Source organism: Pleurodeles waltl, chromosome 3_1 (genome assembly GCF_031143425.1).
Source record: "Pleurodeles waltl isolate 20211129_DDA chromosome 3_1, aPleWal1.hap1.20221129, whole genome shotgun sequence".
NCBI lineage: Eukaryota > Metazoa > Chordata > Amphibia > Caudata > Salamandridae > Pleurodeles > Pleurodeles waltl.
This window is the reverse complement of record NC_090440.1, coordinates 462,533,510-462,547,823: the sequence shown is the minus strand read 5'-3', so window position 1 is coordinate 462,547,823 and position 14,314 is coordinate 462,533,510. Positions and strand designations below refer to the sequence as shown.

At 43.8% G+C, this 14,314-nt stretch overlaps 1 protein-coding gene across 1 annotated transcript in view; it reads left to right on the top strand.

Annotated features, from left to right (window-relative positions):
* AGBL1 (AGBL carboxypeptidase 1) overlaps positions 1 to 14,314 on the top strand; it is a 2,739,156-nt gene that overhangs the window by 683,313 nt on the left and 2,041,529 nt on the right. Inside the window, exon 7 of the mRNA XM_069221447.1 lies at positions 8,536 to 8,744. Coding sequence (XP_069077548.1) covers positions 8,536 to 8,744 — 209 coding nt within the window. The remainder of the gene's footprint in view (positions 1 to 8,535; positions 8,745 to 14,314) is intronic.

Here is a 14,314-nt window from a genome sequence, read left to right as displayed (position 1 = left end):
AGGGTGTGGCTATTCCCCGCCTAATCTCCCCATTCAAGCATGTTCAGTGTTATGTGACAACACACCAATAAAGGTCGCCATGGGCGTGGTATGTGCATCTATTCATTATTGTTCTGATTGTTTTGCCACTGTCAGATGCCACTTTAGGACCTTCCAAGTGTACATGGATGAAGTACTGTAATGTATTGTTCATCTTCCTCTGTGATGTGCAGTAAGAAATTGTGTTGCCGGTTGGCTGAGGTGTGAGACCTGGTCAAACAGCAACAACAATCCTTGTCAGGCTAAGGCACAAGCCGTCCCGAAAATAATCAGTGCTCAACCCTTTGGAAACTTGGGACAGAGCAGTCAGGCTTAACTTAGAGGCAATGTGTAAAGTATACTTCAAACAGTAACACACTGCAAAAAGAGCCCACAACAGTTAGAAAAATAGAGTACATTTTATTAAATAGAACAAGACCAAGACGAAAACAAACCAATGAATAGAACCGGAGAGATTGAATTAAAAAAATAGTGACAAAAGGCGTAACGCGTCAGCTGTGGATATTTGGTCATGCCAGAAAAGGACAAAGTCACAAGGTTAGGCCGACGAAGCACAAGCTAGCAACAGGTACCCAGTTATGCCTACTGAACATAGAAACCTTCAGGTCTGGGTTGTGGAGCATTGCGTGGATCTATGTTGAAGATGCATCGTGCAGCTGAGACGATGCGTCAGTTCACAGTTGTGGTGAGACTGTGGTGTGAGGTCCTGTTGCATTAAAGTCAAGGATTCAGTCAACGGGTATTGCAATGCAGAGTCTGGTATCGGGGATGTGGCTTGTAGTCGGGGCGAGGCGTTGGTTCTGAAGCGCTGCGATATGGAGTCCAATGTCGGCATCGTGGCTGTCATCGATGAGTGCTACAAGAGCTGGCGTCAAGGATTTGTGGTGCAGTGGCAGTTCTGAAGGCAAAGTGGGTTGCAGCAGAAAAGCCAGTATGTGAGGGGTTCAATCCACATGGCAGCCAAGATGCATTGGTTCTTCTTGGGCTTGCGCCATGCAGCACAGGGGATGCACTGGTTTTGCATGACCCATTGGTTTCCAGAGCACCAAGGGTACACTTCCAAGAGTTCAGGACTGGGGTGGGACCACTTGGCAGGATAGACTTATAGATGGCAGAATCCAGGTACAGATGCAAGGTTGATGGAAGTCTATTCTGTCCCTGAGGCTTCAGATCAGGGGGCCAGCCAACTAGCCCTTGGAGTTACTCTGGGTTCAAGAGATGCAGATCCAAGTCCTTATTACTCAGCCTGGAGGGCATCGGGCAGCAGGGCATGACAGCAGATTAGGAGTCCTGCAGAGCTGTAGTCCTTCAGCAGCACAGCAGACCTTCTTGCTGGCAGAGTATTCAAAGGTCCATAAGTGTACTGAAGTAGTGGTGTCTGAGTTCATCATTATACCCTGGTTCTAAAAGGTGGGAGAAGCTTCTAGACAGTGGCTTTGAAGTACAAGGATTTCACTGCCTCCCCTGGCTCCCAGCTGGCTGGAGAGACAAAGCTGGGTTGTTAGGCCCTTTGTGTGTGGACAAAACACAACCTTTTCCGGTGTAAGCAAGACTGTGTCCAGCTCCTCCCTCCCATCCTGACAGTGATGGAACATCCAGTCACACCAAGTTCCCATTGTGTGTGACTGTCTAGGAGGAATACACAAAGCCCAACTGCTAACTACATCCAGTCATGGGATTGGAGACATGATGTAAGCCCCAAATGGTTAAGGCACGAAAAAGGCCAACTTCCTAAAAGTAGCATTTTCAGAATAGTCATTTAAAATCCCACTTCACCATTAGTTATGATTTTAAAATAGGGTGTAAGAGACACAAAACATGACCCGGTCAACTCTTCCCCATTGGAAATTGCACATATAAAATGTACAAGGGTATTCCAGTGTTATCCTATGGGAGGGATAAGCCTCCAGTACTGAATAGCAAATTTAAGAGTTTATTCCCTAACAGGACATGTAAAACTTAAAATACATGCCCTACTTATTTAATACACTGAACTCTGCCCTCTGGGCTGTCCAGGGTCTACCCTTGGGGTAACTCATATGTATTTAAAAGGAAGGTTTGGGCCTGGCAAAAGGTTTATTTTGCCAGGTCGAAATGGCAGTTTAAAACTGCACACATAGGCTCTGGAATGTCAGGCCTGAGATATGTTTAAAGGGCTACTTACGTGGGTGGCACAATCAGCTAATAGCAGTAAATTTACAGGCCGTGGGCACAAGTAGCGCCACCTTACTGGGGACCTGTAAGTAAATTAAAATGCCAGTTGGGGATAGTTCAATATGATCTTGTGTAAAGGAAAGAATACAAACACTTTTGCTCTGGTTAGCATTCGTAAAGTTGGCAGAGTGCTAATATTTCAAAAAGAAGGTCATAAAATGTGAAGGAGAAAGGTAAAACATTGGGAGGAAGACCACCCTAAGGCTGACAGGTTTAACACATGCTTAGTTTCTAGCCTATCATAACAAGCCCAGGTACAGCTCTACACCCACCTGTGTTGTCCCCCCAGCCAGCTCCAGGAAAGCCACTGCTTCAGAGTTCTCCTTTTACTGCATCCTCTCTGCTGTCACTCTATCTCCCTCTGTTCTTTGCTTTATTCTCAAGCTTTTCTCTGTTCCCTTTTCCCACTCTTTTGGATGCTGCTCCTACCCATTTACACCTGTTTTTCTCACTCTCCACTTTATGCCTTTATTTTCAACCTTTTCATGTCTGATTTTCTCTGGGTCCCCCATTCCATTGTTCTCTTTTGCCTTTATGCCCTTTTTTGTCCCTTTCATTCTGATTTTTGCTGCTGCTCCTGCCAGTTTTTGCCCATTTTTCTCTCACTCTCCACTATTTGCCTTTGCTTTTAGTCTTTTCTTGCCTAATCTTCAGTTGATTCCTAATTCTTTTGCTTTATTTGTCCTTTTTCTGCCCTCTTTTGGCCCTTTTTGCTGTTGCCCTTCACTCACTGCTTTTTTCCCGCTCCTCGCTCCTGCTCCCTCCACCTTCACCTTCACCTTCACCTTCACCTTCTCCCTCATTCTGCACATCCTACTGCCTCGCCCTCTCCTTACCTGCCTCTTCTATGCCTTCTCTCCTTCTCATCAGCCCCACCCACCACCTCCTATTGCACTTGCCAAGACCTATACTATGGCAGCCACAGCACAGACACATTTGGGGCGCATTCAGCGGGCACGCTGCTGGCACACCAAAGTTGCCAAAGGCAAGCCTATCCGCACCTGTCCACACATGGACCACACCCAGCACAAAGTAACATTGGCCCAACCCACCATCCTCAGCTACACTTCATTCTCTCTCCACTCCTTTGACCCAAGAAGCCACCACAAACAATGCAACCACACCACACCACACATCATGGTAGGTCCTTTCATCTGCACCCACTGCCACTTCACCTGCCACAAGACACACAAACCCCCACTATTCTCAGTAACACCCAGTCCACACCACACACCTCTCCGACCTGTCACCATCTTGCATGCACCTGTCCTCAAAACTTGTCCACACAGCAAACTTGCCACCGTGGCCTGGGACCTTATTGACACTATCGCTCTTGACATTGTCTTCTGCACCACTGCTTGGCTCAACCCTGCTTCTGCTCCTGACATCGCCACTGCCATACCGACAGGATACAGAATCATCCATGACTGCATCAACAAGCCAGACAAAGTAATCACCATCATCCAGTGACTCCATCAAATGCACAGATGACACCCTTAGCCAAGACGTGGCTTCTGCAACCTCATCACCAATTTCATCACCCCACTTGCTGTAGACTCCAAAGACAACATGTTCCTGGGTGACCGCTACTTCCACATTGATGAAAAAAGTGACCCTAACTCCACCAACCTCGTCTGCAGCCTGAACAACAATGGACTTTCCCAACTCGTTCACAACCCCAAGTATATTGCAGAATGCATGCTTGACCCTATATTCTGACCACTCTGTGATCTACGTCAGCATCTCCACCCCAATGCTCCACCCCAAAGCAACACCACCCTTGCAGCTGGAACAAGCCCTCAGAAACTGGATTGACCAACACCCTCAACCCACCCAAACTCCTTAACATTACCCACTGCATCAGAGGCTTCAATCCCGGGATCATGGACTGGGCCAACATATTCACCCCTACCAAGAACAAAAAGCACAAAAGATCTACCAAACAAGCCAGTTGGTTCATCGATGACCTCAGGACAGTCAGGCACCACTTCAAAAACCTTGAGAGAAAATGGCGCACCAGCAAAGAACCAGCCGGCAGAACTACCTACAAATCCGCACTCAACCTATACCACCGCCAATTATGTGAGACTAAAAAAGAAGTCCTGGCATCACATATTGTAGCTGTCCCAATGACAGTAAGGAGCTCTTCTGCAAGTCACGTAATTCACCAACCCAGCAGCACCAGGAAGCAACATTACCTTCTCTCAGGACCTATGTGACAGCCTCTTACAATTCCTCCACACCAACACTGCCTAAATCTACAGAAACTTTAACACTCAACTCAAGCCTGAATATTTGTTACATAACCCCACCTCCACATCTCAGGACACCATCAACATCAAGAAATCCATACACTCAGGGACCCCTTCTGACCCAAGCTACCCACCACATCCTTACTCTAGGAGCTTTCAAGATTGATCACAAACTTACCTCCCTGCTCAACTCCTCACTTGATTCAGCCACCTATACCAAGACTGGAAGGACACAGAAGTCAAACTCCTGTTGATGAAAAACTCAGCAGACCCCAAAGAACCCAGCAATTGCAGACACATTTACCTGCTCCATTTCCCAGCCCAAGACTTAAAAAAAGACATCAACCAACAATGCACCATCCACCTGGAACACAATCACCTCCTGGACAGTTGACAAGCCAGATTGCGCAGCAACCGCAGCACTGAGGCAGCCATGATCGCAGCCACTGATAACATTCGGGCCCTCATCAAAAAAGAGGAGACTGATGCTCTTATCCTTCTTGATCTCTGTTAGACATTAGGCCTCTAGTTGGCGGAGGTATGCATCCTGTCCACAAAAGAACAACAATCCTAGTCAGTGTAAGCTAGATACACACTTAGAAATAACCTGTGCTCTCCCTTTGGTACCTTGGCACAAAACAGGCAGACTTATCCAAAGAGGCAATGTGTAAACTATTTGTGCAACATGCACACACAGTAAAACAAGGAAAACTCCACAAAAGACTGCACACAGATTTAGGAAAATAGAGCATATTTAGGTGAGTAAAACAAGACCAAAATGACAAAAATCCAATGGGCAGAAGTTGAGAAATTAATTTTTAAAGATAAAAGTAAAAATCATGCTTAGAAGTCCCTAGCGGTCTAAAGGTTTCTTGAGGTCACAAGGGACTGGTGCAAATCCCAAGTTCAGGAAGATTGCGATCGAGTGTAGGTCGGCTACAGAACTCATGCAGGGTCCACTGAAACAGTAGCTTTGATGTCGAGGAGCAAATGTGAAAGCGATGCATTGATTCTAATCGGCACAGTCGGGTCGAAGCATTGCCATCAAGCTTTGCAGTTGTGTCCGGCGTAGCTGTCAAATTCATTTGAGATTAATGTGATGCATCATCATCGAGCCACGCAGACTGTGGACCTGCTGTAGAACAGCCTCTGCATTGACGTTGAAGGACAAGGTGAGGTTTCCAACCAGCAGAAGTGGAGATGATGCATCGGTTTTTGCAGAGAAAAGCTGCAAAACCCACTTCTGAGGCCCAGGACGGGAGGGGGCACATCAGGCAGGGTAGGACTCACAGGAGGCAGAGTCCAGCAGCACCAGGAGATTTGCAAGAAGTCTTTTGTGTTCTTGAGACTTAAGAAAACAGGAGGTTAGCCAGCAAGCCCTTAGAGTCACTCTGGTTTCAAATGACAGAGTGCAGTTCTTGTCCTCAGCAGAGCAGAAATCAACAGGCAGCAGGGCAGCTCAGCAAAGCAGTGAGGCAGTTCCTCAGATCAGCCATTCCAGGCAAACTGGCAATCCTTGCAGCACAACAGTCTTTACTCCAGCAGAGTTCTACCCAGGTTCAGTCGTGTACTCATTTGGTGGGGTCAGAGACCCAGTCCTTATACCCAATTGTGCCTTTAATATGGAGGTGTCTTCAAAGAAGGTTCTTTGAAGTGCTCCCACCTACCCTTCCTACATTTATGTTTGTCTAGAGGGAATGCAGAAAGTATATTTGTCAACTACCCCAGACGTTTATTGGAGACAGTAAGAGCAGAGAAATGCCCACTTTCTTAAAGTGGCATTTCTAAAGTAGTACTTTTGAATCCAACTTTACTAGTAAAGAGGTTTTATCATTGCCATTCCAAAGATATGAAACATGACCAAGCCACTTCTTCCTCTGATGAGGCATTACACTTAAAATCTATTAAGGAATTCACAATGCTGATCTATGAGAAGAATATGCCTTACCGTATTAAAAAACAACTCAAAATTGCATGTTCTTCCTTTTACTTACCTAGCACCCTGGCCTAGAGGCTACTTGGGGCCAAACGTAGGAAGTGGAAGTGCCTGTGAAACTGCACACACAGGCTCTGCATTGGCAGGCTTGAGATTTGTTAGAAGGACTACTTAAATGGGTGGCACAATCAGTGTTGCAGTCCCACTAGTAATATTTAATTCCCAGGCCCTGAGTATGTGGTTTTCCATTTGACAAGGGACTTACAAGTAAATTATATGTAAATTGTATATGCCACTTGTGTATACACCAATGTTACCATGTTTAGGGGAGCAGCACGTGCACTCTTGCACTGGTCTGCAGTGGTAAAGCGCTCAGAGTCCTAAAGCCAACAAAAAGATACAGCAAAAACAGGAGCCAAAAGGCAAAATATCTGGGGGGATGCCACCCTAATGATGCCTTGTCTAACAATCTCTCAGCAGCCTTCAACACTGTCTTCCACTATGAGCTCATCACCAGACTACATGACATAGGCATCCAAGGAACCACCTGAGATGTATCACCTCCTTCCTCTCCAAGAGAACATAACAAATCCACCTCCCACCTTCACCTCCAAACCCAAACTGATCCTCTGTATAGTCCCTCAAGGCTCATTGTTCAGCCCTATCTTCTTCTACATGACACCCCTAGCCAACATAGTCAAATCCCATGGGCTCAACATTATATCCTATGCCAATGACACGTAATTCATCATCCCCTTCTCTGAAAACTCCACTGCCTCCAGAAACAACTTCCACCAATGCATGACCAGTGTTGCCAATGGCCACAAACTCAACACAGACAAGATGGAGATCCTGATCTTTGGCAGCAAGAACTCCCGCTGGGATGTCTCCTGTTAGCCAACAGAATTATGACCCACTCCAACCCCATCTGAGCACACCAGAAACCTTGATATGATCCTGGACAGCAAACTCTATGTTAGATCCCAAGTGAACGCTGTATCATCCCTCTGCTTCTTCATTCTGTGCATGCTATGTAAGATTTTCAGGTGGATTCCCTTAAACACAAGACACACCATCACCCAAGCCCTTGTTGCTAATCAACTGGACTACAAAAACACCCTCTACATGGGAATCAAGGCCCACCTTGTTCAAAGACTACAGACCATTCAGAACACCACAGGTAGACTCATCCTTGAATCTCCCTCTTTGCACATGCATACCCTCCACCTAAGGAAATTCCACTGGCTCCAGAACCAGAAAGATAGCAGTTCAAGCTCCTCACCCATGTGTTCAGATCCTGCATGACTGTGAACCTGCCTGTATCAATCACTGCCTGAGATTCTCACACATTCAGACACCTCCACTCCGCTGCCCTAACAGTGGCCCATACCCCCCTGCATAGAGCTAAGCAGATCAGTAGGACACTCCTTCTCCTACCTAGCAGCCAGAGGCTGGAATGACCTTCCTCCACATGTCAGGACCTCTTTTTAGGAGTCTGAAAACATGGCTATTCAGCTGAGAGCTGGACACTGATAGCATCTGGAAACCCTTGGTGGTCACACTCTATAAGTCGACTGATTGATCATCTCCTAGTAGCCCCATTTGTCATTTTCTCCTTTGCATGCTTTCTCCCACATCCGATGCACTGGCCTCACCTCTCTTAATATCTGCATTCACCACTCTCCACCTCCTACGTTCCAATCTTCCTGACAATATCTGATGTCCCTCTCCTCCTTTATTTCCTCCAAGTCCTTTCCACATGTGAGTTTACCTTCGTCATTCTCTCCCATATTACCAAATCTCCCTATTCACCCTTTTGTCATCACTTGGCCTCTAAGCACCAGCAGGTCATTGACTATTTTATATCTGATACAAATTAACATAAATACTCCCTCCAAGTATATATATTGAAGTCACTGAGTTGATAATAATAATATAAGTAGAGCCTACAGATTCAACAATGTTCGGGTTCTGTTGAATATGCCGCGGAGGGGACCAAAAACTGACTACTGCACATTTACAAGAAAACGTGAGCATTTCGAAGATGTGTTTATAGTCCAATTTCTACATTTTAATTGTTGGATGTTGTTGCAGAATCTAACTGCAAGAGAGCCGTTACCAGAGGCTATGTGTGCGGTTTACTGCGATTCTACCAGGACTGGCACAGTGGTGACACTTCCAACAGCTACGTCACGATTCGCAGAGCTCTCCTGCGTTGCCTCAAGCACATCACCAACATCCGTGCGGGCAGAGAAGCCTTCTTGCAAGCCAAGGGAATGGAAATTCTCTTCACCACAGCACAGGTCAGTTCTCACTTGATGTTCATGCAGCGCTTAACTTCTGTGCACATTGGCTGGTAAATTTATGTCAAGTATCTAAATGCATTTTTTGTCTTCACTTGGTTGTGTTACCATAACGACTATGCTTTGCATTTATTTCAGTCATACAAAGCCGCTGCAAACAATAATAAGAATAAAAAGACTGTATATTAAAAATAAGTTTTTTCTTCTGAATTTCTATTTTTAAAATAACACTTTTTTGTGTTGAGTCAATAACCATAACGTCCCTATAACGAAGTTTTTTTCTGTCAATATTTTGTTATCATGCTACATTTTGTTTCTATTCAGATATTCCACTATGTGCAGGATATTTGATATGCTCAAGCCTCCTGCCTTTGCAGCAACCTTCCGACGGCAGTGCCCCGCTGATTCTGCCATCCATGGCCCCATGGATTTCGGGTCATCAGTCTAAAGATTTAAACTGCCGCTTTTTTACAGCAGTGATTCGGCGTACTATTTTTGACTGTTGGAGCCTGCCAAGCAAAGTCTGGAGTCCTGAACAGAATTTTTTTTTTTTAAATTACCCTAAACCCAGGAAGAAAACTCTCAGGATGTCAGGTTCATTTTTTTTTTGTTTTACAAGTAACAAACTGACACTTTGGGAGTTAATTGTAGTAAAATAAAACGTTTTCTGAGTGGATGCTGGAAACATGGCAGACTCTCAGCAAACTTTCCATGCCTTCAGGGGAGCTTTTGCGACTGGTGGTGGCATAGAAACTATATGCAAATGTATTCTGTCAGAAAGGGGGAGATCGCTTGCCATCACATTGGTCTTAAGATTGTTCTATTGAAATTATAAATGGGGCAAAGATAAACAACGGATAGATATAATCTTTAAAGCAGAAAGAAAAGGCTGAGCTACTCAAAAATAGCAATGAAAGCCCTACTAAGGAATTTATTCGATATTTGTTGTCACCTTCTAGTCTTTCTATCATCTTTCATTCTGAAATAATCGATGTTTTCAATAGACACCGGTTGCATCTAGTATCTTTGTTTCCTCATCAACTATGTACTAAACAAAATTAGATCTATGAAAGTACCACAACCTTTTCCAAACCATAAGTGCAGAATGAGATTAAGGCTGCTCTAATACCAGGAAAGGGCACTTTGCATACCTACATATAATTCCCCCGGCCGCCTTCCATGAGGTACCCCATGTATTTTTAGACCAATTAGTAGTTGTTTATCTTGATAATATTTTGACATACCTCTCACATCTGCAAGTCAATCATAATACTTGAAGTCCTTCATCCGTTCAAATTGCGTAGACTGTACACCAATTTATCCAAGTGCACTGTTGAGACCCCTTCAGTCACATTTCTGGGATTTCTGTGATATGTAATCTCAGCATCTGAAATTGAAAAGGTAAGGGCAAGGTACAAGCAACACTAAAATGGGCAGCTCCAAAAACTCTCAAAGATGTCCAACATTTTGTTAGATTTGAAATGTTTTATCCTCAATTCATTCCGTACTGTTGCTTACTGTTGTTAACATTGATTACACACATAATTTGACTCACATACAAAGGAGCTCCTTTTTTGGAGCCCCGGACAAGAGCAAAAATGCATGGTTTTCATAGAAGCCTTCACATTAATTCAGGTGCCGCACCATGCTAATGTGGACTTACCTTTTACTATGAAAACCACTGTGGACTTACCTTTTAGTTCGGAAACCATTTATTTTGCCTTAGTTATTGATGCTGTCCCTTCACAACAAGTTCCAGTCACCAAAGCATTGCATCTATTTCTCTTTTATTTCACAATGTTATTCTATCTATGGCGTGAGTAGTTACCCATCAAGGATGTATTCACATGTGGATGGCATTATCTGAAGGTTGCAAAGCATGACATTTTATGGTTTCCTCAAACCAACAAGGCATACGATTTTTAAGGATGACAGAAGGATGCTGTTTTTTACCTGTATTTAATTGTCACATAAACTATATACCAGGAGCTAGACATGGGATAGCTGATGGTCTTTCTCGAACCTCTGAAATCAGTAAAGACATTAAAGCACGCTTCACATTGTCAATCATCTAAAAAGAAATTAACACGTGCAACACCTTTCTTTGTTCAACAACTAAAGTATGCTTTTCAGTCCATCAGCATAGTTGACTGAATCCAAGAGGAAGACAGTCAGTTAAAGGCACATGAAAGACATTTTGTTGTGCCATTATGATACACTATACATACATAGGGCATCACTACAGTATACCCTTCCACAACGGTTTTATGATTTCCTGTTCCAAGTTATGAAAATAAGAATTGCTTGCACCTTACGTTTGGTGGCCATAACTGCACAAGTGTTACCATATGTCTCATCATTCGTGTTTGTGTACAGGTAAAGAATATCAACTGAAACTTTAGGTTTTGTAACAACTTCTCCCTGTTCTTTCACATTATGGCACACACTGAGTATGGATTTTATTGCTGAGCTTTTCTTATCAGAATCCTGTAATGTTCCAGAGGTTGTGGTAAATCTATCCAGCCAATTGGGTCCCTGCATTAAAGATTATTGTGGTCTTTATTTTCCAATTCAAATCAAGAATTGTGTTGTAAAGTTGGCCAAAATAATGCAAAGTAATACTGTGTACTACTTCACACTACTTTGCATCAACGGGGTGTTCCATGGGTGATAAATGAACATTTCTACGCAGCCAGCCACAGGTTTTGATGTGAAATCTAACAGTTTTAGATAATGATTTGTGCCAAATCCGTACACCACCTTGAGGCAGATATAATGGTGGAAAAGTGTTTTAATTTCTACATACTTTTCAAAATGTGTATGTGTGCTGCATTGTGCAGCACTCATACAAAGTGGAAACAAGTATTATTACACAGTTCTTGTACTAAAAGGGTATCCTTCCAGTGCAAAACCTGTGGTTGACAGACCACACTCAGCCTTGCACTATGGTACAAGGGTTTGTTCATTGGAGCTTGGCAGCACGCAGGAGAGTAAAAGAGTGCCATATCTTCGTAGGATAGTTTACATCCTGAAACATTCCTTATTAGTGTCCTATACTGTGCCATACGTAGTGGTAGATGTGTTTATCAAATTAGGACACATTGGCCCAGATTTAATATTACTTTGTGCTGGGTTTGCTTTACTTTTGTAATAGATCACACATTACATTTTATTTGTAGTTCCCATTGTTCTGCCAAAGCACATGTGCAGAAATTTTAACAAATCCATAAATCAGCTGTCATACGTGAATCAAATGTCAGGGCTCTCTACCAAATAAAATAAAAATACAACCATGACATTGAGAGTGATGCCATGATTGATATAAGATGAATGCAAGGTCAAACTAAGTGCATGATTAAGAACTTGGCAGATGGGTTACTCAATCACAAATGTGACGGATATCCTGTCTCCTGTTTTACAGTCCCAAAGGATATAATGGGATCATAATATAATGGATGGGATATCTGTCCTGTTTGTGATGGAGTATGGCCCTTCTGAAAGTTCTAAATCAGGCCCTTAATATTTAATTGGCTGAAAGGGGTATGGACCAACTGATCATTCTTGGGAATCTGCTGTCTTTGTCTATGCCTCTTTCCTCTAATGTATCTTTACCATGCAATTTCCCTCCAGTCAAAAGGATCCTGTTTTCAGCGTAGGAGGAGTCTCACGAAACGAGTGCCCCAAACAAAGTACCATGGCTCTCAGATTCTGTGTGGTTACTGAGGTAATGTGACATTCTTTGAGCAAGACTGGGCTTTCATCTGGGTCCATGACAGTGGGTTCCAAGAATGTTTATGTCTCCTCTCTACAATGTAAGATCCCGATTAGTAACCTGTTCAGTGACCTCTGAGTCACAAGAGGCTCTCCAGCATAGAAGCCCCAGCATTTGTCCCAAGAAGTGCATCTTGCTGGCTTTCCTGCATCTGTTCCAATTTGTCATACAGCATTTTATTAGAGAACTTATTTTGTTGTTTTGTCACTTTGTTTCCTTTCTGAAATAATTTTCCTGAATTCACTGTTATCTGTTTAGAGACTTTTGCTGCACCTGCCGTCCTCCTTTCCTCAATTGTCAACACTTTCTGCAGTGCATTGTTTTAAAGTTATCACTCAGTCTAGTTTCAGATCCAACCACAGCATTGAAACTGCCCCCATCACTACCATGGATGACATCTGCATGATTGTGGGCAAAGTAGATATGGTAGCCCTCATCCTTCTGTACCCTACTGCAGTGTTTGACAGGGTCTCCCACCCCATTTTCACCAAACATCTACATGACATTGCAATCCAAGGAGATGTGCTGCGAGGGATCTGCTCCTTCCTGACCGAAAAGACACAGTCAACCAGCCTGACAACATTCACTTTGGACACCTGCTACTTAATCTGTGGATATCTCCTCTCCTACGCCAACAACACAAAACGTATTCCCTCCCTTATGGACAAGATATCCAGTGCCTGGATGAAGTTCAATGCCTGCATGACTAAAATAGCCCACTGGATGAGGACCAACTGTCTGAAGCTGAAGACTGACAAGACCTATATCACGATCTTCCAGAACAGCACTTCATCATGGGACTCCACCTGGTGGTCAACAGAGCTAGGACCAACACCCACCCCCATCAACCACTGCAGGTACCTCAGGATTGTAATTGACAGCAAACTTGACATGACTGTCCACGTCAATGCTGTTACTGCCTCATGGTTCCATACCCTAAAGATGCTGATGAAGATTTTCAAATAGCTCTCAAACCGCACTTGGAAAATTGTCACGCATGCCGAGATGGTTTATTGAAACACCTTCTTTGCTGGGATCGACAAAAAACTCACTAGAAGGCTGCAGACCATTGAGAATGCAGCAGCCACAGTCACTCTCAGACTCCTACTCACACCATACCTAATGGCACTCAGCTGGCTTTTCATACACAAACTAGCACAATTTAATCTCCCCATACACACTTTCAAAACACTACATAACACTGGCCCAGTAACCTCAACAATCACATTTGCTATCACAAACCTTCCAGGCACCGCTGCTCTATCAGACTCCTACTTGCACACATTCCAGGCATGGAAAAGACCAGATCCAGTGGTTGATCCTTTTCCTGCATTGCTCTTAAAGCATGGAATGACCAGCCACAACACATAAGAGCCTCCTCCTTATTTCCTGAATTCCGCAAGAAGCTGAAAGCTCACTTTTTGAGTAGTGCCACTAGGACCTAGGTTTGGCTAGACTCACATCTGCTCAGTGCCAGCTGGTGAAGGTGCGCTCTACAAACCTGCTTAACATATTGTAACATAAATTTCCCCTGTGCAATTGGTCTATTGGAGTATGCTAGCATTTTATCTTTACCTAGCCCCCTCTGTGTTTCCTGGTTTAAAAACTGTAGTACTATTCTGTCCTATACAATAATTATAGTTCTAGCTGTTCAGAAGTACAACACTAGCTACTGATAGCCAATATTTTATTGAATACCCCCTGACTGCTCCCTGACTGATGAGGGTTGGATGGTTGATGGGATCAAAAGCAGCTGACCAGTCCAATAAGATTAGGGGTCTCTTTTATCTGTGTTCAT